The 26,493-nt window shown below is 44.9% G+C and overlaps 1 protein-coding gene across 11 annotated transcripts in view; it reads left to right on the forward strand.

The window, feature by feature from the left end:
* The window catches only part of GOLGA1 (golgin A1), a 54,115-nt gene that overhangs the window by 20,942 nt on the left and 6,680 nt on the right, over positions 1-26,493 (forward strand). For all 11 annotated transcript variants that reach the window (XM_081236916.1, XM_081236915.1, XM_081236910.1 and 8 more), the window contains 9 exons: positions 3,490-3,615; positions 5,576-5,671; positions 9,638-9,733; positions 10,616-10,765; positions 11,327-11,422; positions 23,811-23,900; positions 24,717-24,819; positions 24,922-25,082; positions 25,419-25,565. In XM_081236916.1, the coding sequence (XP_081093042.1) occupies positions 3,490-3,615; positions 5,576-5,671; positions 9,638-9,733; positions 10,616-10,765; positions 11,327-11,422; positions 23,811-23,900; positions 24,717-24,819; positions 24,922-25,082; positions 25,419-25,565 (1,065 nt within the window). The remainder of the gene's footprint in view (positions 1-3,489; positions 3,616-5,575; positions 5,672-9,637; positions 9,734-10,615; positions 10,766-11,326; positions 11,423-23,810; positions 23,901-24,716; positions 24,820-24,921; positions 25,083-25,418; positions 25,566-26,493) is intronic.

Consider the following 26,493-nt stretch of genomic DNA (forward strand, 5'->3'; position numbering starts at 1 on the left):
TGATCATGGACTTCCCAGCCTCCAGCACTGTCACCTGCCCAAATGCAACCTCGAACCAAACCAGATGCCAAAGGGAAGGGAGTGTCTGTTGATATTGTCCAGGCTGCAGATGTCTCCAGGAAAAGATGAAGGGGACATGGGTTCAAGCCCTGGTCCGGGAAGATCCCACATGCCATGGAGCAACTAACTAAGCCTATGCGCCACAACTACTGAACCTGTGCTCTAGAGGCTGTGAGCCACACCTACTGAAGCCCGCGTGCCTGGAGCCCATGCTCCACAACAAGAGAAGCCACTGCAATGAGAAGCCCGCACACCGCGACGAGTAGTAGCCCCCGCTCGCCACAACTAGAGAAAGCCCGCACACAGCCTTAAATAAATAAATAAATGAACAGACAAACAAACACACACCTGGTGGGATATTGATTGGAATTGCATTGACTCTGAAGATGCATTTGCAGAACACTGTTTACTTTATCATGTGAGTTTTCTTATCCAAGAACACAGTGTCTGTCTCTCTAGATATTCAGTGTTACTGTTTCTTTAAAAATGACACTCAATAAGGTTCTATAATTTTTTCCAGAAAGATTTATTTATTTATTTATTTATTATTTATTTATTTGGCTGTGTTGGGTCTTCATTGCCGTGCGCAGGCTTTCTCTAGTTGTGGCGAGCGGGGTCTACTCTTGGTTGCAGTTTGTGGGCTTCTCATTGCGGTGGCTTCTCTTGTTGCAGAGCACGGGCTCTAGGTGCGTGGGCTTCAGTAGTTGTGGCACACAAGCTCAGTAGTTGTGGCTTGTAGGCTCTAGAGCGCAAGCTCAGTAGTTGTGGTGTGCAGGCTCAGTTGCTCCATGGCATGTGGGATCTTCCCAGACCAGGGCTCGAATCCGTGTCCCCTGCATTGGCAGGCGGATTCTTAACCACTGTGCCACCAGGGAAGCCTTCCATTCCTTTTATTTCCTTTTCTTGCCTTATTGCATTAGCAAGAACTTCCAGATGATGTTGAAAAGGAGTAGTGAGAGGGGACATCCTTGCCTTGTACCTGATCTTAGTGGGAAAATCTTTGAGTTTCTCACCATTAAGTATGGTGTTAGCTGTAGCACATTAGGTGCTGAGGGCTTGAAGTAAAACAGCCAGAGTGTGGGGAATTGCTCTATGTGGGATATGGTGCACAAGAAAACTAAATGGAAATTGGCAACTGATTCTTCTGTCCCTGACTCTGCCCAGCACGGTGACTTATATGTTCTCTTGGTTGTTACTGGAAAGGGTCACATGTATCTCTCAAGTTCATACTGATGTGTAATATAAGGAGTACAGGCTTTGGGTCAAGAAGGCTTGGGTTTGAATCCTTATTCTGTCACCAAGGTGTGTGCTGTTGGGCTAGTAGTCCCTAAGCTTCAATTTCCCTGTAAATGGACGCAGTGGAGGGTGGTTGTAAGGACTAGAGGATGAGCTTTCACATGCTTTGCAAACTGTAGCTGCTGCTGCACCATATGCTATTGTAATTATTACTGTTACCAACATTATTAGTAAGAGACCCATTAAAGATGGGTCAGCCGCGCCAGAACTGTTTTCTTTCCTATCAGACTACCTCTCCCTCCTTTATTCTCTGCTTTGCATAATGTTACCATTCATCCAGGCACCTGAGCAACAGACCTGGCAGTTGTCTTCACTTCTTCTTTCCTCTTCACCCAGCCCTCTGGTCATGTTGAACTTGTCTGTTTACCCCTTGACACATGCTGCCTTTTACCCAGAAAGCTTGTTCCTCTCCCCCACCTTCCACCTGGACTTGCCTGCTAGGAGGCCTGATCTGATTGCCCCTGTTAGTCCCTTCTGCCTCTGATATCTCATAGCGCCTTGCCTGTCTCTCTGTTACAGCACTATTGTTTTATAATTAACTGTGTGTATATCTCTTTTTACCACCAGCCTCCATGCTTCTATGGGTCAGTAACTATAGCTGATTATATCCCTAGAGACAACACACAGAGTATAGGCTTGATAAAAGTTTTTGAATTATGGGATCTTTTTTTTTTTTTTTGGCTGCATTGGGTCTTCGTTGCTGCACGCGGGCTTCCTCTAGTTGCAGTGAGCGGGGGCTACCCTTCGTTGTGGTGAGCAGTCTTCTCATTGCAGCGGCTTCTCTTGTTGTGGAGCATGGGCTCTAGGCGTGCGGGCTTCAGTAGTTGTGGCTTGCAGGCTCTAGAGCACAGGCTCAGTAGTTGTGGCGCGTAGGCTTAGTTGCTCCGCGGCATGTGGGATCTTCCCGGACCGGGGCTCAAACCCGTGTCCCCTGCATTGGCAGGCAGATTCTTAACCATTGCGCCACCAGGGAAGCCCGAATTATGGGATCCTGAATCCATTCTTCAAACTTCCCCTCCACTATATATGTTGTCACCCCTGTGAGAATTCAGAATGGCAAGTGCTTCTTCCCAAAATCCTAGGCCCAAGTAGCTACATCTTATTCTGAGGAGAAAACTGGCTGGGTTGCAAGCTAAACATGAAAGTCTGTGGCTTGAGATGGAGCAGCGGATCATAAGGTGAGGGAATTTTAGGAAGCACAGTATATGTGAGGAGGTTCAAGTCTTCACAATGAAATGTTGATGCCATGCGACCTTATTTTGGAGTGGAGAATGGACATGTTCAGTGGATGTAAGGACCACTGAGCTAAGAAATTGTATATTCAAAGGATTCTGGATCCTCAGCTTTGATGTTGAGCAGCATTTGGAGATTGGCAGTTGTGAAAGGAACAAATGTAGTCCCAGCCCACCACCGCCACCACTACCATCACTGCTAAAGAGGTAGACTGAAATAAATAAGTGGGCAGCTGGTGATCTGGGGCCATGATGTAAGGTGCTGCTGTGATTCAGAGGTGCTCCCTGTCCTGTGAGCCAGGATGAATATCATTGTTTGTTTCAGTTCTGTCTTCAGCCTTAAGGCAGCTACACTGGCATCATGACTGCTTCATCCAGCCCCACGTTTCCAGGCGTATTGTTCTGTAGGTCATTGTAGGGCTGGCTGGGAGCTTCTTCAGTGGAATTACCTCTGCTGGTTCTTGGCATCTGGTGTAAAGTTGCAGGTCCTGTTGGCCTCTGGATTAATAGGATTAAACCTATGCTTGATGAGAGTGGGAGGGGGAGCATTCCTTTAGCTAGTAGATCATGACAACACAGGGGATATTTTAGAGAGGAGGAGCATCTTCTCAGGGTCCTGGCTAGATTCCACAGACGTAATAGCATTCTTCCTTCCCGGATTGCCAGGTGCTTAAATTTAGGAGCGTTTGCTGCTTGCTGCAATAGGCCTGAAACAGATACCTGAGTGGTGTTGGGTTCTGATCTCATATCTTCTCTGTTCCATTTTCAGGGAAGATCTCCTGGCTGTATGTTCTTCTAGGATGCAGTTGGAAACAGAATTTCAGAGAAACGTGGTGATTCTAGAGGATACAGGAAGGCAGGGAGAGAGACAGTGTAATGTAATCTCTGCTTTCACCTGCAGGCCACTGCTGAAACTCAAGAGAAAGAAAAACTCATCACACATTTGCAGGAGAAGGTTGCATCCTTGGAGAAGAGACTGGAGCAGAACTTATCAGGGGAAGAACATGTGCAGGAACTTCTAAAAGAAGTAACTAGCTCTCTTTGGGCTGGCCAGTGTTGGGAGGGCAGTGGTAACACTGGAGATTTCATAAAATCCTAGAGTTTCAGAGCCAGAGAATCTTCAAAGAGCTTGGTGAAAAGATCACTCCCTCCAACCTTTGGTTGTTCTGCATATGATAAAATCAGCATCATGTTGCCTGTGTGTGACGTTTTCCTGAAGGAAAGGGAGCACTTTGTTCAGAGATGCATGTGAAGGAGTGGCATACTGATCACCGATTACCCCCACCTAGTGATTTACACTATTTGGGTTGTTGTCTTACTGCCCTGCTTTCCTTCCCTACCCATTGTACTTTACATTAGCCAAGGAAAGTAGTTACCATCTGCCTTTGGCATGAGCGAGAATTGCTTTGGGCAGCAAGTGGACTCTCCTTAGCCAAAAGAGTCTGTTGAGCCAACTGGCCTCTAGCCCAGTGGTGTAGGTGAACTTGCTTGTTGTCTGTCCACATTCTGCTCTCTCCTACATGACAGAGGTGACAAAACCCAAGCCTTGGGCCTAGATTAGCCCCTCACTTTCTGTCTTCAGTCAGTTTCAACTAAATGTGTCCATCTCCACTGCCACTGCTGTACTTTAGGTTTCCAGTCACTCCAGCCTAGTCTGTGTTAGAAGTCTCCAGACTAGCCTACACAACATCAGTCTCTCCTCCTGCACCCTCTGACACAGTCTTCCACGTCACCGCTAAACTGATCTTTCCAAACAACATTTCTGACTATATCACTCCCATAAAGAGCCTCCACAATTACCCTACAGTCTGTAGTGAGTATAACGTGGTTTCTAAGGTATAGATTGATTTCTAGAACCAGGCTCCCTAGGTTTGCACTTTACCTCTTCTACTTACTAATTTTTGACTTAGAGCAAGTAACTTAATCTTTTTGTGTTTTCTTCCCCCTCTGTAAAATAGGGTTAAAATTGTATCAAACACATAGAATTCTTATTGGGAAGTGATTAGAATTAGAACATCATGGGGTCTCAGTATATTTCAACTATTAATATTATAATCATTATTGTGTCATCCTCATTGTTATAAAGTTTAGTGTGCATAGGAGTTACTTGGCGAGTATGTTTGAAATATACATTTCTAGGGAATTCCCTGGCAGTCCAGTGGTTAGGAATTGGCACTTTTACTGCAGTGGCCCAGGTTCAATCCCTGGTCAGGAAACTAAGATCCTGCAAGCCAAAAATTTTGGGGAAAAAAAGAAATATATATATATATGTATGTATGTATGCATGTGTGTGTGTGTGTGTGTATATATATATGTATGTCTTGCCCTACCCTCAGAAATTCTGATTTTAGTAGGCCTGGAATAAGGCCTCAAACTTAAAAACCCCTCCACCCACCCAGGTGAGTCTAATGCAAGTGTTTGGATGACTCCACTTTGAAAAATATTTGCTACAGAATTAAGTTCAAACTTCCTTCTGTAGCATAAAAAGCTTTTCTCATAATCTGGCCCTTTGCCTAACTTTCTAATCTTGTTTCATGACCTGAACCCATCATCACCTTGACTTTTGGCAAGCTGTAGCTCCCCAGATGCCCCCAGCTGTTTCACACCTCTAGTATCATCCCTCTGCCTGGGTGCTCCCTCGGGCCCTGGCCACCTGTGAAGAATGAAGCCTCCTAGTTTCCTGAGGCAGTGAGGATCTCCTGCTCTGTGCTGCTCCTTTGTGGACACCATTACACTCGATTATATACTTTTTTGGTTAGTCTTTGCCCCAGCCTCAAGGTCAAAAAACTGTCAAATTTATACTTTATGTATACTTTATATGTATACTTTATGATATGTGAATTTTATCTCTATTAGCTGTTTTTGGTTTTTGGGTGTGTACTTGTGTCCCTCGTGCCTCGCACAAATCGTAATATGGTGTAGATGTCAGGAAATATTTATTCAGTGGAGAAATGACTATTTTCTTTTACTCTTCTTTCAACTTACAGAAAACACTTGCTGAGCAGAATTTGGAGGATACCAGACAGCAGCTCTTGGCAGCCAGAAGCAGCCAGGCCAATGCCACTGACAGCCTGGAGACTCGGGTACTGACCTCACTCCCAGTGGTTCCTGTGTCTGGGTGGTGCCCTGGTTGGATGATGTGGTTGTGGCTGAGAATCCCCTTGGGTCAGAGGTTTTCTTCCAAAGGGACTCTCTTTCGGATCTTACTTGTAGAGAACCGAGGTAGTCGTTTTCTTCATTCTTGCCGCATTACCATCGTTGTTCCACAGAAAGTTGTTCTCTTCTCTGTTTAGTCCCTTTATCCCCATTCCCCTCCCTCCCATAGGACACCACTCTAATGTGGTTAATAGGGACCCTTTTATTGTTGGATAACCTGAAAACTGGTGACATTGTTTTGTGTGTCTGTGTGTTGACTTAAGTAAATGATACAGCTGTACGTACGTCTTCTTTGTTACTTTCAACTGCTCCATCTTCTGTCTGCGTCCACTTCATTGTGCTTACCTACTGTACTTTATAGTTGTCTACTAGATGCTAGATATCCAGAGTGCCTTCGTTCTGTCACCACAAATGACACTGCGGTGAACATTCTTGTCCCCTTTGCCTTAAGGTGGATAGCAAGTGCGTATGACTTAATGTGACTCAGTAGGACAGGAATGTTCCCAGAAGGCCTGCACCTGGCTCTACTCTCCCAGCATGAATGAGAGTTCCTATCGCTGCATCTCTGTCTTTTCTAGCATTGGCATTTCTCAGCCTTCTTGCCAGTTTAATGAGTGTGAAGTGGTAGAAGTGGCAAGGGATCTCTGTGGGGCCGCTTATAAGAACACTAATCCCATTCATGATGGCTCCACCCTCATAACCTAAGTACCTCCCAGACACCTCACATCCAAACACCATCACGTCAGACATTAGGATTTCAATATATGAATTTTGGAGGGCCACAAACATTCAGACCATAGCAAATGCTTAGCTTATTTTTAAAATCTTTCTTGTTTCTTGATTAATATATATAAAGCTATATTTTTCTCTAAATACAGCTTTGTTTTATTATAATTCAGTTGTTTCTGAATATCTGTTGTTTTATTGTGGTAAAATACACATAACGTAAAATTTACCATTTCAACCATTTCTAGGTGTACACTGGCATAAAGTACATTCATGTTGTTATGCAACCATCACCACCATCCATTTCTAGAACTTTTTCATCTTCTCAAACAGAAACTCTGTGCCAATTAAAACAATAGCTCCCCATTCTCTCCTCTCCCCAGCCCCTGGCAACCACCATTCTACTTTCTGTTTTTATGAATTTGTTGATCCTAGGTACCTCATATTAGTGGAATCATATGGTATTTGTTTTTTTGTGTCTGGCTTATTTCACTTAGCATAATGTCTTCAAGGTTCATTCACATTATAGCATGTTTCAGAATTTCACTCCTTTTTAAGGCTGAATAAGCCTTTTTAAGACTTTTATTCCATTGTACATATATCACATTTTGTTTATCCATTCATTTGTCCATGGACATTTGGGTTGTTTCCACCTTGTGGTGGTTGTGAATAATGCTACAGCGAACATTAGTGTATGAACAAGGTTTTTGTGGGGGCTTATACTTTCATTTCTCTTGGGTATATTCCTAGGAGTAGAGTTGCTGGGTCATATAATAACTCTGTGCATAACCTTTTGAGGATCTGAATCTTTCTTGAGGTCTGCCTACAAACTGGGACTTGCATAGATATTTACTGAACCCAGGAGTTCAAAAAGCTAGGTTTCACCATAAACAAGACAAAAAGACAGCCCTCAGAATGGGAGGAAATATTTGCAAATGAAACAACAGACAAAAGATTAATCTCCAAAATATACAAACAGATCGTGGAGCTCAATATGAAAAAAACAAACAATCCAATTAAAAAATGGGCGGAAGACCTAAATAGACATTTCACCAAGGAAGACACAGATGGCCAAGAGGCACATGAAAATCTGCTCAACATCACTAATCATTAGAGAAATGCAAATCAAAACTACAATGAGGTATCACCTCATGCCGGTCAGAGTGGCCATTATCAAAAAATCTAGAAACAATAAATGCTGGAGAGGGTGTGGAGAAAAGGGAACCCTCCTGCACTGTTGGTGGGAATGTAAATTGATACAGCCACTATGGAGAACAGTATGGAGGTTCCTTAAAAAACTAAAAATAGAACTACCATATGACCCAACAATCCCACTACTGGGCATATATCCTGAGAAAACCGTAATTCAAAAAGAGGCTTGTACCACAATGTTCATTGCAGCACTATTTACAATAGCCAGGACATGGAACCAACCTAAATGTCCATTGACAGATGAATGGATAAAGAAGACGTGGCACAGATATACAATGGAATATTAGCCATAAAAAGAAAAGAAATTGAGTTATTTGTAGTGAGGTGGATGGACCTAGAGTCTGTCATACAGAGTGAAGTAAGTCAGAGAAAACCAAATGACGTATGCTAATGCATATATATGGAATCAAAAAAAAAAAGTACTGATGAACCTAGTTGCAGGGCAGGAATAAAGATGTAGACATAGAGAATGGACTTGAAGACATGGGGTGGGAGGGGGAAGATGGGGCAAAGTGAGAGTAGCGTCGACAAATATACACTACTGAATATAAAGCAAGTAGCTAGTGGGAAGCAGCAGCGTAGCACAGGGAGATCAGCTTGGTGCTTTGCGGTGACCTAGAGGGATGGGATAGGGAGGATGGGAGGGAGTCTCAAGAGAGAGGGGATATGGGGACATATGCATGCATATGGCTGATTCACTTTGGTGTACAACAGAAACTAACACAGTATTGTGAAGCAAGTATACTCCAATAAAGACCTATTTTTTTTTTTTTTTTTTTTTCTTTTTGCGGTATGCGGGCCTCTCACTGTTGTGGCCTCTCCCGTTGCGGAGCACAGGCTCCGGACGCGCAGGCCCAGAGGCCATGGCTCACGGGCCCAGCCGCTCCGCGGCATATGGGATCCTCCCAGACCGGGGCACGAACCCGTATCCCCTGCATCGGCAGGCGGACTCTCAACCACTGCGCCACCAGGGAGGCCCAAAGACCTATTTTTAAATAAATAAATAAATAAAAGCTAGGTTTCAGTCGTGGCCTTACCACTAATAAAATTTGTGATCATGAGCAAGTAACATTACTGTTCTTCTCTGTGGAAGTACTCACACTGTTCTCATGGGGTTGTTTCAGTTAAAACTTACATGTGAACATACATGAGAAACCATGAGACCTAAAAATACTCTTTTTCTCATTTGGTACCTACCTTTCCTTGACAAAGCTGCAACCTTCCATGAGCTTATGTTTTAATAATGAAGTTCCCCCAGGGCAAACCTTACTCAGCAAACAAGAGGACTTTAAAAGAGAAATTGGCAAAGTTAGCTTGAGTCTTCATGCAAAAAGTGTTGATCTGAATAACCATGTCTAGCTCAGTGCTAGGCAGTGTGTCATCCTGTCCACTGTGCTGGCCTCGTGTCCTAGTGCAGTGCCAAGTACACAGTCAGACTGGATCAGTAATTGTGGGATGAGGGACACCCAAGTTTGTATCATGAGCAGTAATTCCACTTCTGGGAATCTGTCCTAATCAAGTGATTCAAACCAGATCAACACTTTTTGCATGAAGATGTCAACTACTGCATTATTTTATGGGCAAAATGGAAAACAGTAGGCAGCGGTTCAGGAAATTATGAAACATCCTTTAAGGAAATAATCTAAGGTCTGAAGACTGCGTGGAAACATAGAAGGAAATTTGAGCAAATAGGAAAAAATACAAAGTTTTACTAGAATTGTATACGAAGTTGTAATAAAAGAAAGAAAGAAAAGTCATAAAAATAGCCTGTAAGAAACTATATTAGAATGATAGTGTTTTATAATGGTAGACCTATGAGCATCTTTCTTTTTCTGTAAGTAAAAATTTTTCTTTAATGAACCTGTTTTATGATTTAAATAGATTTGATTTTAAAAGCCATTTTGTTGCTACTTAGCTTCTTTTGAACGAAAGGGTGCTTCTCTTTCCCCCCTCAGGTGAAAGAACTAGAGCAGAGCCTGCAGGCATCTGAGGAGAAGCTAAAACAGAGCAGTGACGTTGTGGCAGCTCGGGAAGCTCAGATTCAGGAGCTTGTAAGTGGGTATTGTGACTGCTGTGTTCTAGGCCCTTGATGCTTTTTCCCTTTATTCCTTTGTAGGTCCCCAAACTCACTCCCAAATTCTGGAATGGTATCTGGACCTGACCTTAGATACAGTTGTGGGCAGATAGGCAGTGCAGGTAGAGGGAGTCAGGACCTGCTAGAGGGTCTGAGTTACCCAGAGAGATAGCGACAGGCTAGACGGCCCAGCCTAGTTCTGGGACTGTTAGAGGTGGTGTCTCCACTGGCGTTCAAACCTCACCTTGCAGCCCGGGCTGTGGGGAACAGCTCCAGGCTCTGGGGAGAAGATGGCAAGGGCTTGGCCGGTAATCACAGCACCAGGTCAGGTGTTGAGCTTGAAACTAGAGAAATAAAAACGGCATTTGTTCCCTGTTTGCCGTGTCTGCTAAGTACTCTGCATGTATTTTCATTTAGTCCTTGCAGCAGACCTAAGAGCCTGTACTGTTATCCTTATTCTCCAGAGGAATCAGGCTCAGAAAGGCGGCCAGATCACTAGCCCAAGGTCTCCCACCTAGTGAATGGCTGAACCCACATCCTTCCTAGGTCAAAGCCCTTGTTCTTTCTTCATCACTGTGTTATGTGCCTCCCCAGGGAAAAGCCTCATCCATAGAGGGCAGCACTGAGTAGAGTGAAGGAGGGCTGTGTCTTAGGACTGGCTGGTGCCCAGAGCTTTCCCCCCAGCACCAAGACCAATCCCAGATTCCAGCTCCTGAGCAGGCCAGGGCACCTCAGCGGCACCCAGGCTGGAGGTCAGGAAGGAGAGTTGTTTCTATTGGACACTCATCTTTGGGTCACTGAGGGACAGAATAAAGCCCCCATTGTCACCACGAATAACTGTCCTCTGCTACCCCCTCAGGCCTCCGCAAACAAGGAGAGCAGCTGTGCGCAGCAGCAGGTCCTCGCTCTGGAGCAGCAGTGCACAGAGCAGATCCACACACTGGAGGCCCAGCTCTCTGCCCTGGAGAGAGCTCGGGCGGCCGACCATGCGGCCGCGGAGCGGAAGGTGGTGAGTGAGGAAAGGAGAGGGGCCGGGCACGGGAGCACCACGTTCACGTGTGGCTAGGCTGCCAAATTGTTTGATGGGAAGAAGACCAGCCCTCCTCTGAAGTAGGGCACCACTTTTTGGAGCAGTTTTTATCTTCCAACAAAACATCTACTCATGAGACTGGTTGTTAAAAGGCTGCTTTTTATAAAAACCCTGAACAAATGGGTTTTCTTTTTCCTTGGGCTGCACATGGACTTCCTGGTGCTTCCTGACCAGTCCCATCAGCTGCTTCCCACTGCCTTTCTAAAATGTATACTGTTCATCCTTAATGGCTTCTCCCTTCCCTGGTCCCCCTCCTTGTTCCATAGGCTTCAGAATCAAGTGCCTTAGTTCTACTTGTGAGGAGTGTGTCAGGTGACTCTCCCTTCCTGACCCCAATCACCATTCTCATCTCCCACCCCTGCAGTGGCAACAAAAGGAAGGGGGGCATTTTTAAAGGTTCCATGTCAAAGAGATAAGACTGCGCTCAGGGGAAATATGGTAAAGACCTTTTCTTTTATACATACTTTTCTCAATTTGCAGAGAGAGCTGGAGCAAGAAAATGCATTCCTTAAAGAAAGTAAGAATGAATGTGAACATTCTTTACAACATCACCAACTTGAACTAAAGAAGCTGAAGGTATTTATCTAATTGAGTCAGTTTCACAAAAGTATCATGTCTTTCATGTGTGTATTTGGAGTGGCCAAGTGAACATTCTATACTTAGAGTAGAGAAGGAATGGAACTAGCATTCGTTCAAAGTTCTGCTAGGCGTTTGCAACAAATTGTCACCTCGTTAAGTCCTCTCAGTGATCAAGGACATAGGGAGAGTTGTGCTCATTTTGCAGTTAATGTCGTCGAGGTTCTGAGTGTAAGTAATTTGTCCAGGTTCTGTAGTTAGAGGTGGTGCTGCTCTGACTTTTCACTCCACCACAGGGACCCAGCCCTTCCTCTCTGTCCTCGTCAACAGCTGCCTGACAGTAATGCTGTCAAAGCACCACTGTCACTGATTTCCAGTGAGGCCAGTAAAGCAAGGCCTTAAAACATCACGAGGGCCTTATTTGTTTGTTTGTAACAGGGAGCAGGTACAGAAACGAAGAAAAAACAGCCTGCTGGATTGTTTCCCGTTCCCTTCTGAGAACTTGGTGCTTTGATCAGATGCTGCCACCTTCATTCCCGGGACATAACTGGATTCAGGGGAAGGAGTCTGCCACTTTCTTATAGGCCTCCAGGCTCCCCTGTCCCCTTTCATAGCAGCCCTTAGATGATGGATCTTTGCAGGACTTGCCCAGCTGTGGTCATGACACAAAGATCTTGTGGATCCTTTGGCAGAGATCTTCTTGGACAACATCCATAGCTGAGGCCTGCACTGAGTCAGCTTTCAACAGTAGTCTCTGCTAAGCTATGTAGGTGCTATTGCAGTAGTGCCATATCATGGAAAGCATGGACTTTGGAGTCAAATATTTCTTCATGCATTCCCTTCAACAAACATCTGAGTACCTGTGGGCCCCATTGTAGGTGCTGGGATGTGGCAATGAGCAAAACAGACAAAATCTTTCCCCCTCCCCCAACCTGTGGAGCTTGTAACTAGAGACAGTAAACACTTTTTTTTTTGAATTTTATTTTATTTATTTTTTATACAACAGGTTCTTATTAGTCATCAGTTTTATACACATCAGTGTATACATGTCAATCCCAATCTCCCAGTTCATCACACCACCACCCCGACCCCGCCACTTTCCCCCCTTGGTGTCCATACGTTTGTTCTCTACATCTGTGTCTCTATTTCTGTCCTGCAAACTGGTTCATCTGTACCATTGTTCTAGGATCCACATGTATGCGTTAACATATGACATTTGTTTTTCTCTTTCTGACTTACTTCACTCTGTATGACAGTCTCTAGATCCATCCACGTCTCTACAAATGATCCAAATTCGTTCCTTTTTATGGCTGAGTAATACTCCATTGTATATGTACCACATCTTCTTTATCCATTCATCGAGACAGTAAACACTTGATAAATAGTTATAAATGCTATGAAGACAATAAAGCAGAGTAAAGGACAGAGAGGAGGGAGGAAAGGGCTCTTTTAAATATGGAGGTGAATACGGGAACCAACATGGCAGAGTAGAAGGACATGCTCTCACTCCCTCTTGTGAGAACACCAGAATCACAAGTAGCTGCTGGACAGTCATCGACAGGCAGACACTGGAACTCACCAAAAAAGATACCCCACATCCAAAGACAAAGGAGAATCCACAATGAGATGGTAGGAGGGGCGGAATCACAGCAAAATCTAATCCCATAACTGCTGGATGGGTGACTCACAGACTGGAGAACACTTACACCACAGATGTCCACCCACTGGAGTGAAGGTTCTGAGCCCCATATCAGGCTTCCCAACCTGGGGGTCTGGCAACGAGAGGAGGAATTCCTAGAGAATCAGACTTTAAAGCCTAGTGGGATTTGATTTTAGGACTTCAACAGGACTGGGGGAAACAGAGACTCCACTCTTGGAGGGCACACACAAAGTAGTGTGCACATCGGACCCAGGGGAAGGAGCAGTGACTCCAGGGGAGACTGAACCAGACATACCTGCTAGTGTTGGGTCTCCTGCAGAGGCAGGGGGTGGCTGTGGCTCACCGTGGGGACAAGGACACAGCAGAAGTTCTGGGAAGTACTCCTTGGCATGAGCCCTCCCAGAGTCCACCATTAGCCCAACCAAAGATCCAGGTAGGCTCCAGTGTTGGGTTGCCTCAGGCAACCAACCAACAGGGAGGGAACAACCAACAGGGAGGGAACCCAGCCCCATCCATCAGCAGTCAAGCAGATTAAAGTTCTACTGAGCTCTGCCCACCAGAGCAACAGTCAGCTCTACCCACCACCAGTCCCTCCCATCAGGAAACCTGCACAAGCCTCTTAGATGGCCTCATCCACCAGAGGGCAGACAGCAGAAGCAAGAAGAACTACAATCCTGCAGCCTGTGGAACAAAAACCACATTCACAGAAAGATAGACAAGATGAAAAGGCAGAGGGCTATGTACCAGATGAAGGAACAAGATAAAACCCCAGAAAAACAACTAAATGAAGTGGAGATAGGCAACCTTCCAGCAAAAGAATTCAGAATAATGATAGTGAAGATGATCCAGGACCTCAGAAAAGGAATGGAGGCAAAGATCAAGAAGATGCAAGAAATATTTAACAAAGACCTAGAAGAATTAAAGAACAAACAGAGATGAACAATACAATAACTGAAATGAAAACTACACTAGAAGGAATCAATAGCAGGATAACTGAGGCAGAAGAATGGATAAGTGACCTGGAAGACAGAATGGTGGAATTCACTGCTGCGGAACAGAATAAAGAAAAAAGAATGAAAAGAAATGAAGACAGCCTAAGAGACCTCTGGGACAACATTAAACGCAAACACATTCGCATTATAGGGGTCCCAGAAGGAGACGAGAGAGAGAAAGGGCCAGAGAAAATATTTGAAGAGATTATAGTCAAAAACTTCCCTAACATGGGAAAGGAAATGGCCACCCAAGTCCAGGAAGTGCAGCGAGTCCCATACAGGATAAACCCAAGGAGAAACACACCGAGACACATAGTAATCAAATTGGCAAAAATTAAAGACAAAGAAAAATTATTGAAAGCAGCAAGTGAAAAATGACAAATAACATACAAGGGAACTCCCATAAGGTTAACAGCTGATTTCTCAGCAGAAACTGTAGAAGCCAGAAGGGAGTGGCATGATATACTTAAAGTGATGAAAGGGGAGAACCTACAAAGAAGATTACCCGGCAAGGATCTCATTCAGATTTGATGGAGAAATCAAAAGCTTTACAGACCAGCAAAAGCTCAGAGAATTCAGCACCACCAAACTAGCTCTACAACAAATGCTAAAGGAACTTCTCTAAGTGGGAAACACAAGAGAAGAAAAAGACCTACAAAAACAAACCCAAAGGCTTCCCTGGTGGCGCAGTGGTTGAGAGTCTGCCTACCGATGCAGGAGACACGGGTTCCTGCCCCGTTCTGGGAAGATCCCACATGCCGCAGAGTGGCTGGGCCTGTGAGCCATGGCTGCTGAGCCTGCGTGTCCGGAGCCTGTGCTCCACAACGGGAGAGGCCACAGCGGTGAGAGGCCCGCGTACCACAAAAAAAAAATTAAGACTATGGTTATAGGAACATACATATCAATAATTACCTGAAACATGAATCGATTAAATGCTCCAAACAAAAGACACAGGCTTGCTGAATGGATACAAAAGCAAGACACATCTATATGCTGTCTACAAGAGACCCACTTCAGACCTAGGGACACATACAGACTGAAAGTGAGGGGATGGAAAAAGATATTACATGCAAATGGAAATCAAAAGAAAGCTGGAGTAGCAATACTCATCAGATAAAATAGACTTTAAAATAAAGAATGTTACAAAAGACAAAGAAGGGCACTACATAATGATCAAGGGATCAATCCAAGAAGAAGATAAAACAATTATAAATATATATGCACCCAACATAGGAGCACCTCAATACATAAGGCAACTGCTAACAGCTATAAAAGGAAATCGACAGTAACACAATAATAGTGGGGGACTTTAACACCTCACTTACACGAATGGACAGATCATCCAAAATGAAAATAAATAAGGAAACAGAAGCTTTTTTTTTTTTTCATGGCATGCGGGCCTCTCACTGCTGTGGCCCGTCCCACCACGGAGCACAGGCTCCAGACACGCAGGCTCAGCGGCCATGGCTCATGGGCCTAGCCACTCCGCGGCATGTGGGATCCTCCTGGACTGGGGCACAAACCCGTGTCCCCTGCATCAGCAGGCGGACTCTCAACCACTGCCCCACCAGGGAAGCCCAGAAACAGAAGCTTTAAATGACACAATAGACCAGATAGATTTAATTGATATTTATGGGACATTCCATCCTAAAACAGCAGATTACACTTTCTTCTCAAGTGTGCATGGAACATTCTCCAGGATAGATCACATCTTGGGTCACAAATCAAGCCTCAGTAAATTTAAGAAAATTGAAATCATATCAAGCATCTTTTCTGACCACAACACTATGAGGTTAGAAATGAATTACAGGGGAAAAAACGTAAAAAACACAAACACATGGAGGCTAAACAATATGTTACTAAATAACCAAGAGGTCACTGAGGAAATCAAAAAATACCTAGAGATAAATGACAATGAAAACACAACAATCCAAAACCTGTGGGATGCAGCAAAAGCAGTTCTAAGAGGGAAGTTTATAGCTATACAAGCCTACCTCAAGAAACAAGAAAAATCTGAAATAAACAATCTAACCTTACACCTAAAGGAACTAGAGAAAGAAGAACAAACAAAACCCAAAGTTAGCAGAAGGAAGGAAATCATCAAGATCAGAGCAGAAATAAATGACATAGAAACAAAGAAAACAATAGCAAAGATCAATAGAACTAAAAGCTGGTTCTTTGAGAAGATAACCAAAATTGATAAACCATTAGCAAGACTCATCAAGAAAAAGAGGGAGAGGACTCAAATCAATAAAATTAAAAATGAAAAAGGAGACGTTACAACAGACACCGCAGAAATACAAAACATCCCAAGAGACTACTACCAGCAGCTCTATGCCAATGAAATGGACAACCTGGAAGAAATGGACAAATTCTTAGAAAGGTATAACCTTCCAAGACTGAACCAGGAAGAAACAAAATATGAACAGGCCAATCACAAGTAATGAAATTGAAACTGTGATTAAAAATCTTCCAACAAACAGAAGTCCAGGACCAAATGGCTTCACAGGTGAATTCTATCAAACATTTAGGGATGAGCTAACACCCATCCTTCTCAAACTCTTCCAAAATATTGCAGAGGAAGGAACACTCCCAAACTCATTCTATGAGGCCACCATCACCCTGATACCAAAACCAGACAAAGATACTACAAAACAAGAAAATTACAGACCAATATCACTGATGAATATAGATGCAAAAAATCCTCAACAAAATACTAGCAAACAGAATCCAACAACACATCAAAAGGATCATACACCATGATCAAGTGGGATTTATCCCAGGGATGCAAGGATTCTTCAATATATGCAAATCAATCAGTGTGACACACCATATTAACAAATTGAAGAATAAAAACCATATGATCATCTCAATACATTCAGAAAAAGCTTTTGACAAAATTCAACACCCGTTTATGATAAAAACTCTCCAGAAAGTGGGCATAGAGGGAACCTACCTCAACATAATAAAGGCCATATATGACAAGCCCACAGCAAACATCATTCTCAGTGGTGAAAAACTGAAAGCATTTCCTCTAAGATCAGGAAGAAGACAAGGATGTCCACTCTAACTGCTATTATTCAACATAGTTTGGGAAGTCCTAGCCACAGCAATCAGAGGAGAAAAAGAAATAAAAGGAATACAAACTGGAAAAGAAGAAGTAAAACTGTCACTGTTTGCAGATGACATACTATACATGTAGAATCCTAAAGATGCCACCAGAAAACTACTAGAGCTAATCAATGAATTTGGTAAAGTTGCAGGATACAAAATTAATGCACAGGAATCTCTTGCATTCCTATACACTAATGATGAAAATTCTGAAAGAGAAATTAAGGAAACACTCCCATTTACCATGCAACTCTCCTACCTAGGGAGACAAAAGACCTGTATGCAGAAAACTATAAGACACTGATGAAAGAAATTAAAGATGATACCAACAGATGGAGAGATATACCATGTTCTTGGATTGGAAGAATCAATATTGTGAAAATGACTGTACTACCCAAAGCAATCTACAGATTCAATGCAATCCCTATCAAATTACCAGTGACATTTTTTATGGAATTAGAACAAAAAAATCTTAAAATTTGTATGGAGATACAAAAGACCCCGAATAGCCAAAGCAGTCTTGAGGGAAAAAAATGGAGCTGGAGGAATCAGACTCCCTGACTTCAGACTATACTACAAAGCTACAGTAATCAAGACAATATGGTACTGGCACAAAAACAGAAACATAGATCAATGAACAAGATAGAAAGCCCAGAGCTAAACCCATGCACCTATGGTCAACTAATCTATGACAAAGGAGGCAAGGATATACAATGGAGAAAAGACAGTCTTTTCTACAAGTGGTGCTGGGAAAACTGGACAGCTACATGTAAAAGAATGAAATTAGAACACTCCCTAACACCATACACAAAAATAAACTCAAAATGGATTAGAGACCTAAATGTAAGACCGGACACTATAAAACTCTTAGAGGAAAACATAGGAAGAACACTCTTTGACATAAATCACAGCAAGATCTTTTTTGATCCACCTCCTAGAGTAATGTAAAAACAAAAATAAACAAATGGGACCTAATGAAAGTTAAAAGCTTTTGCACAGCAAAGGAAACCATAAACAAGATGAAAAGACAGCCCTCAGAATGGGAGAAAATATTCGCAGACGAATCAACGGACAAAGGATTAATCTCCAAGGTATATAAACAGCTCATGCAGTTCAATTTTAAAAAAACAACCCAATCCAAAAATGGGCAGAAGACCTAAATAGACATTTCTCCAAAGAAAACATACAGCTGGCCAAGAAGCACATGAAAAGCTGCTCAACATCACTAATTATTAGAGAAATGCAAATCAAAACTGCAATGAGGTATCACCTCACACCAGTTAGAATGGGCTTCATCAGAAAATCTACAAACAACAAATGCTGGAGAGGGTGTGGAGAAATGGGAACCCTCTTGCACTGTTGGTGGGAATGTAAATTGATACAGCCACTATGGAGAACAGTATGGAGGTTCCTTAAAAAGCTAAAAATAGAATTACCATATGATCCAGCAATCCCACTACTGGGCATATATGTAGAGAAAACCACAATTCAAAAAGACACATGCACCCCAATGTTCATTGCAACACTATTTACAATAGCCAGGTCATGGAAGCAACCTAAATGCCCATTGACAGACGAATGGATAAAGAAGTTGTGGTACATATATACAATGGAATATTACTCAACCATAAAAAGGAACGAAACTGGGTCATTTGTTGAGATGTGGATGGATCTAGAGACTGTCATACAGAGTGAAGTAAGTCAGAAAGAGAAAAACAAATATCGTATATTAACGCATATATGTGGAACCTAGAAAAATGGTACAGATGAACCAGTTTGCAGGGCAGAAATAGAGACACAGATGTAGAGAACAAGCGTATGGACACCAAGGGAGGAAAGCCATGTGTGGGGGGGATGCTGTGATGAATTGGGAGATTGGGATTGACATGTATATACTGATGTGTATAAAATTGATGACTAATAAGAACCTGCTGTATAAAAAAATAAATAATATTAAATTAAAAAATTAAGAAAATGTATATATATGGAGGCGAGGGAGAGTGTCAGTGAGATTTGAGCAAAAGGTCTGAATAACGAGAAGGGGACAGCAATGTGATTTTTTGGGGAAGGAATATTCCAGACAGAAGAAATAGCAAAGAGAAGCACCCTCAGGCAGAGAAAAGCTTGGTTTGTTCAGAGAACAGCAGAAAGGCCACTGTAGCTGCCACTCCGTGGCCTGGGGGAGAGCGGTGGATGATAGAAGGTCATTGGGGAAGCAGTTGGAGGTTTTAAGCAGAGGAGTGACGTGAGAAGTTTTGTAGTAAAAGGATTACTCTGGCTGTATGTGGAGAATGTTCTGTAAAGGAGGCAAGTACAGAAGCAGGAAGACCTTTTAGGAGGCTCAGATATTACTGTGCATACTCCGTTTAAGGATATAAAAGACAAAATTGAACATTTCAGCAGAGATTTGGAAATTATAATAGAAGACAGTAGTTTTGAAAAGGAACCTAATTAGGGTTTCCCTGGTGGCGCAGTGGTTACAAATCCACCTGCCAATGCAGGGGACACGGGTTCGATCCCTGATCTGGGAAGATACCACATGCTGAGGAGCAACTAAGCCCGTGCACCACAACTACTGAGCCTGCGCTCTAGAGCCCACAAGCCACAACTGCTGAAGCCCATGTGCCACAGCTGCTGAGCCCACATGCCACAATTGCTGAATCCTGCACGCCTAGAGCCCGTGCTCTGCAACAAGAGAAGCCACCACAATGAGAAGCCCGCACACTGCAACGAAGAGTAGCCCCCACTCGTCGCAACTAGAGAAAACCTGCATGCAGCAGTGAAGACCCAATGCAGCCAAAAATAAATAAATAAATTGTTTTTAAAAAGAAAAGGAATCAAATTAGAATTCCAAAACTGAAAAATGCAGTAGCTGAAAGTAAAAATGCAGATTACAAAAGGGCATGAGGAAACTTTTTTGGGGTAATGGATATTTTCACTATTTTAATTTTGGTGATGGTTTCAGCATAATTCATCAGTTGCATACTTTAAATATGTGCAGTTTATTATTTGCCAATTATACTTCAGTAAAGCTGTTTAAAAAACAATGAATGAGCTTAACAGCAGATTAGAACTAAAGAGAGAAGCAGTGAAATGGAAGAAAGGGCAGAATAAAATGCAGAAAAGAGGAGATAAAAGACATACAGGGTACTGTGAGATGTTTTATCATGTGTCAGTAGAAGCCCAGAGGAAATGAAAAAAAATGAGACAGAAGCAATCATTAAAGAGATAATGGCTGAGAATTTTTCAAACTGATGAAAGCTCTCAAGTCACAGGTACAGGTATAAGCATCCTTACAAATCCAAACAGGATAAATTTTAAAATCCATACCCAGACACAGCATTGTAGTAGCACTAAAGAAAACCAATAAAACACAAAGAATTAGGCACTAACAGACTTGCATTAAAGGAAGTACTGAAGAGCATCTTTCAGGTGAAGGAACGTTCTAGATAGAAGTATGGAAGATGTAGAGGGAAGAATGGAGGGCAGTGAGTATTGCAAGTATGTGCACAAGAAGCAACAGAAAATCTGCCCCACAGCATGTGATTCACGGTCCAGGCAGGAGAGAGGAACTACCCCAGTTATGTGAATGAGAATTTGTGTTCTAATGTAAAGTTTTTAATCTAGCACTGAAACAGTTAAAAGATACCATGAAGGTAGCAGCAACTGCAGGACACAGCTTCCAACCCTAGGACTAAGGGAACAAAGTGAAGATGTTGGAATTATTTAGGAATTAAGAAGAGGAGCCCCACAGATTTGAAACTCAGACCTGTGAGGAGGGGGCTCTGTACAGTTGGTGCTGGTGTGTTTGTTGGGGGATAGGGCAGTGAAAGAATTCAGCCGCAAGTGTCGGGAAGACTGCAGAGTGGATGCAGATGCTGCTTTGGGCAGAAATTGCAGCTGCCAGGGCCAAGCAGCATGGCTCACAGAAACTGGAAGCTGACGGAAAGGAGCAAGTCTTTCTCCCTCCTCCTGCCTTCCAGTCTCCCTGGAGCTCCCCCTGTTGGCAGAGATGAGTATGTATATGAATATGGAGCCCGACCTGGAGAAATAGGGTTTGCAGATTCCCAGGCACAGCATCACAAAGCAGAATATGAAAGGGTGGGTGTGGGCTGAGGCCATAACTTTAAAACTAGCACACACAGGCTATTTAGAAGTGTGGTTAATTTTCAAACGTTTGAGCGAATTTTCTCGATATCTTGGATTTCTAGTTTAATACCATTATAGTCAGATAATATTCTAAATGATTTCAGTTCTTTGATATTTATTTAGACTTGTTTTATGACTCAACCTATAGTCTATCTTGGTAAATATTTTCAGTGCACTTGAAAAGAATATATATTCTGCTAGTAAGGAGAGCGTTCTATAAACGCTAATTAGATCAAGTTCGTTAATAGTATTGCTCAAATCTTCTGTAGGTCTTCTATTTTTTTTTTTTTTCTTTTCTGGTATATTTGTTCCATCACTTACTGAGAGGGGGGCTAGCTCTTCAGCTATAATCATGGATTTGTCTCTTTCTCCCTTTAGTTCTGTCAGTCTTTGCTTCTGGTATTTTGAAGCACTATTTTTAGGTGCACACTTTTTTTTTGTTTGTTTGTTCGTATCCATATTTTTCAAAACAGCCCTCGGGGGAAATCATTCCCAGGTGCAGAGGGCTGTGCTCATGGGTAGCCTGCTGGCTTCTGCAGTGAACCTGAGCTATGCCGGTCAGTCTCAAATCCTGGATCGTGTGTGGCTCTGTGGCAGTAGCTGAGACTCTAGAACCACGTAGACTCAGTTCTGGGTGTCACCCTGGCCCCTCACTAGCTGATGCTTGCGGGAATCCGGTTTCCTTTTTTCAAACTGAAGATGATAACCCTTGACCTCAAGAGGATTACCCTGGGGATCAAGCATGACCATGGATGAAAAGTACCAAGTACAGTTCCTGGCATGCTTCCTGCCTTCTCGCTCACAGCCTGCCAGCTGTCCTCTTTAAGACATCAGCAGTCATAGCATCTCTTCTAAACTTCCCCAGAAAAGGCTCCTGTGCAGGCACGACATTCCTGTCACCTGGTCCACCTGGGCTTGCAGGGCCAGGGTTTCATAGCTCCACTCAGCCTGAGATCTCTTGCTCCTTCTCCTGTACCAACAGAGCTTCTCCCGATGAAGGGGATTGTCTGGGGTAGTTCAAGGTCCCACTGTCAGCCTCTTGAGTTCCTGCACCAATTTTCCTTGTCTACTAGAGGTGGACTCACGGAAGGTCAATTCTGACAGCTCCCCAGTAGGAACCGGAATGGCACTGGCCATGAGGCTGACGTCTCCATCCATTAACCCACCTGGACTGGTGGAAGTGGAAAAGGAGATATCGTAGGAGGAGTTGAGTAGTTCACTGAACCAGAAAGACTTGTCCGACTGGAACCTGGGGCCTCAGATCTCTTCTCTGCCTGTGTCATGCTGTCTCTTGCCCTGTCAGTCACCCAATTCATCCTTGCTTTTCTCGATGATGTAGACTGTGTCCTAGAGGTTGGGAGGACATCACCTCAGCAGCTCCAAGCTGGTATCATTCCAACTTAGCAACCCCAGGGGAAAGAGGGCATCTCCCTCTCAGCTTCACCATATAAAAGAGGATTCTGATATAAAAAGGGACTTGATTGGTTCATCTTGGGTGACAGAGCCATCCTTTGGACAAATCAAGTTGGCCAAGGGGATGATTTACTCTGATTGACCAGGCCCGAATCACATGCTTATTCTTGTAGCCACAAAATGGGGACATCATTATTGGTAGCCCTACCAGAACCATGTAGAATTTTGGGGTGGGAGTGGGGAATAGCAGTGATGAGGCTCTTATCCCCCCACCAAAAGGGGTGATTCTGGGTAGACATAAACAGCAGACATCCCTGACCAGTGTGCAGGCACCTGAGAAGTCATATTATTCATCTGGGGGTTGATCAGTGAGCCCGGCGTCAGCCTCAGTGAAGAGGACTGATGTGTTTGTCAGGAGGGAGTCCCTGTGCTCTGGCGGGGGGACGCAGTGGGGCAGCCCTGCTTGTGGTAGAAAAGACTGGGTGGTAGAGTGTAGCAGCCAAAGGCTTGGCTCAGCTCAGACTCTGGCTTAAAACGTGGCCATGCCACTTACTAGCTCTAGGACCTCAGGCAATTATTTAACCTCTCAGAGCCTCAGTTTTCTCTCCTGTAATATGGATGATTTTGATGAATTTGTGACATTTCCTGTATTAAAATTCAGTAATTGCTTATTATCATTTCTGTAACCAGATTGTTCCAGTCTGCTACTCCATTCATGTCAGCCTGAGTCTTCTTGTTCTGCGTTGATTTCACTAGACCACCTCTTTGAGTCTAGATCCCCTAGCCTTTGGCCTGAGTACTAGCTGGTGTGTTCATGGGACGACCGACCTTCCACGGTGTGCCTGTTCCCAGAGGTTGGTGGGTTGTCCACAGGAACAGTTCTCAGAGGCAAACAGAAGGCAGTGCAGCAAAAGAGTAGCCTGGGAACCTTGGGAAGCAGGAAACACGTTCGTCTGGCCCTGCAAGACGGCCCTCCCTCTGTGGGCGTCACGTGAAGTGTGCAGCTAAAAAAAGGTGAACTGAGGTTCTGGACTCAATCTCCTACCCATTTTCCGGATTGTAGGAAGAATGGAGCCAAAGAGAAATTGTGAGTGTGGCAATGGCTCAAGCCCTGGAGGAGGTGCGGAAGCAAAGGGAAGAGTTCCAGCAACAGGTAGGCCCCCTGTGATGCCTCCACCTCAGTCCCAGGCAGGACCAACCTACCTCCTGGTCTCTCCAGGGCAGAGGGTGGACACAGGTCTCAGGAGTGTCGTCAGCTGCTTGATTCCCCTGACGTCTCTAGGAAGGTGGGAGAAAGATTTTAGAAAGAAACCCTCACCCCATAGGATGGCCTTTTAAAATTTCGATAGTTAATGTGATAAACATCACCTGGGGAAAAGTCCAGAACCAAGTACTACTGGGCTCTAATTCTGTGAGGTGGGCCACGACTGGCTGCAGGCCCCAGAGACCACATACAGTTGAGCTCTCAGCAGCAAGGGTGGGAAAAGCCTTCCTTTGAGGACACACTCAAGAGTCAGGCCCCAGATCTAGGTAACTGGCTCTAGGTCTTTGTTCGGTCCTTAACAGATCTGTCTGAGTTGCCTCTGAAAAGACGCTATGATAATCATACCTTCAAGAATACGATAATGAGGTCATCTGTATCAAATGCTGGGCACATCACAGGCCCTCAGGACGTGGAAGTTACGGTTTTGACAGCTTATAGGAAGGCTGGGCAGAATGGCCATGTCTCTGGTAGGCCCACTACAGGCCAGAGGGGCAGTGAGGGTGATTGCCCCTGTGCAGGGCCCCTGCCGAGGAGAACTGATTTGTGCATGTTTATAGGAGCAGAGGTTAGCTTGGGGAATGTTCTAGGCTGTGGCCTTCAGGGAGGGATTCGTGGAGGACCCTGGCAGTGGAAAAGTGGAGACTCCTTTAGGGAAGATGGGATTATTGCTACCAGCCTTCTCTCGTGTTGGTTTTTCTCTCCGAGGCTGCTAACCTGATCGCCATAGAAGGTGAGAAGGAGCGGAGTCTGCAGGAAAAAACTGAAGTGATTCTCCAGCAAGAGCAGGAGATTCTCCAGCTGAAGAAAGGTGAGGAGTCCGCCAAGGCTGGGCCTTCTCACCCGTTCCTGCCCGGACCCCTGCCCGGAGGTGGCCCAGTGACGGCTCTCGCCTCCCCTCTGCCCGGCCTAGGTCACGACTCCGCCCTGCTGCAGATGCGCCAGCTGCAGAGTGAGCTGGAGGCCCTGAGGGGCCTGAGGGCCGAGGAGTCGGCGGCGGCCGCCGCGCGGGAGGACCTGCTGAGGCTGCGGCGCCCGGAGCAGGGCGTGGTGCCCTCGGTCAGCGAGCCTCACGTAAGTCCCGCCTGAGCCGCCGCCCTGCGCCTCGGCTTCCTCTCCAACGGGGGGCGCCTCGCCGCGAGGGGTTGTGCGTGTTGGGGAGCCCATCTGATGTGACGACACCTGTCCGTGTTCAGGTGTTGAAGCCCTTCCTTCCCAGCAGGCTCCTTGCGTGGAGAGTTTATTGTCCCCCCAGCAGGCTCTGTGACGGGGTTGCCATAGTTTAAGTCTGGTTCCTGGCCAGCTGCCTGGTGGAGCACGTCAGTCGTCACCTTTGGAATGAGTCTGGGCCCCTTCCCTAGGGATCCGTGGCTTAGCTTGACCATGTCCTGTGCTGCCACCACCCTGTAGGTGACCTCGAGGGCCAGGCAGGACCCCGCGTACCAGCTTCCGGCTGCAGAGGGGATACCAAATGGTGAGATGGGGACCGCCATGGATCTAGGGCAGCTACAGAAGGAAAAACAGGACTTGGAGCAGCAACTTCTAGAGAAAAATAAGGTGAGGACACTCTACCTCAGCTGTTTATGTCCCTTTCCCTGTCCTTGTGCCTAAAACCATGCAGTCCGTTCTTCAAGAGTTGTGCTGATGCCCCTGGGCCCCTCTTGGGGGAGGTGTTACCTCTTCCATCACAAGGGCTTCTTCCTGCTTCTCTTCTTCTGCTTACCTCCTGCACGGCCCCTCTTCCTTTCACCTCGCGCAGTCTCCTCCCAGACCCCCACCTGAGATGGTATCGGAGTATTAGAGCTGGAACAGTGGCAGGTCTCAGTGTCCCCAGCCCCCTCTGCCATCGCCAGCTAGGTCCTATGACCAGTCACCTTACCTCTGCACTTTTTTCCAGAGCTGTGGAATGAGAGCGGTGATACCTGCCTTTCAGTGGTTTTGTGTGTGTGTGGGGGGGGGGGGTTGGGGGATGAAACGAAACTGTTTGTTAGCTTCCTGTAAATTTTCTGGTATTTGATAGAGGCTTATGAATGTCATGATTCCACCCACCCTGCCTGGCCTCTGCACCTGTAAATGCAGGGTCTCGTTTGAGCCTCGTTTTTAAAATGTCCTGTGAAGTTAAATATGCTGGCTAGTCAGTGCTCTGGCCTGAAATTCCGCCCGCAAACTGTGTGATTGCTCTCTAACAAAGGAGACAGGTGGCCAACCCCCGCCCATCTCCCCCTTTCTCTCACACACACACACACACACACACACGGGCTCTTGATCTCTTATCATGAAGAGTCTAAAATATAGACGAGTGCGCACTGTGTGTCCCGGGTCCAGCCCTCAGACGGCTTCGCCAAACTGCACTCACACCCTTGGCCATCTCCCCCATCCTGCGTGCTGCTGGCCCCACATCCATACCTCGAGTCCAGGCGGCTCCTGTGAACTCTGTAGACTGCTGTATCTACCCGATTTCTCTATGTCAGTGTCTGAAAGGCCC

Source organism: Mesoplodon bidens, assembly GCF_964165515.1.
Source record: "Mesoplodon bidens genome assembly, chromosome: 6".
NCBI lineage: Eukaryota > Metazoa > Chordata > Mammalia > Artiodactyla > Ziphiidae > Mesoplodon > Mesoplodon bidens.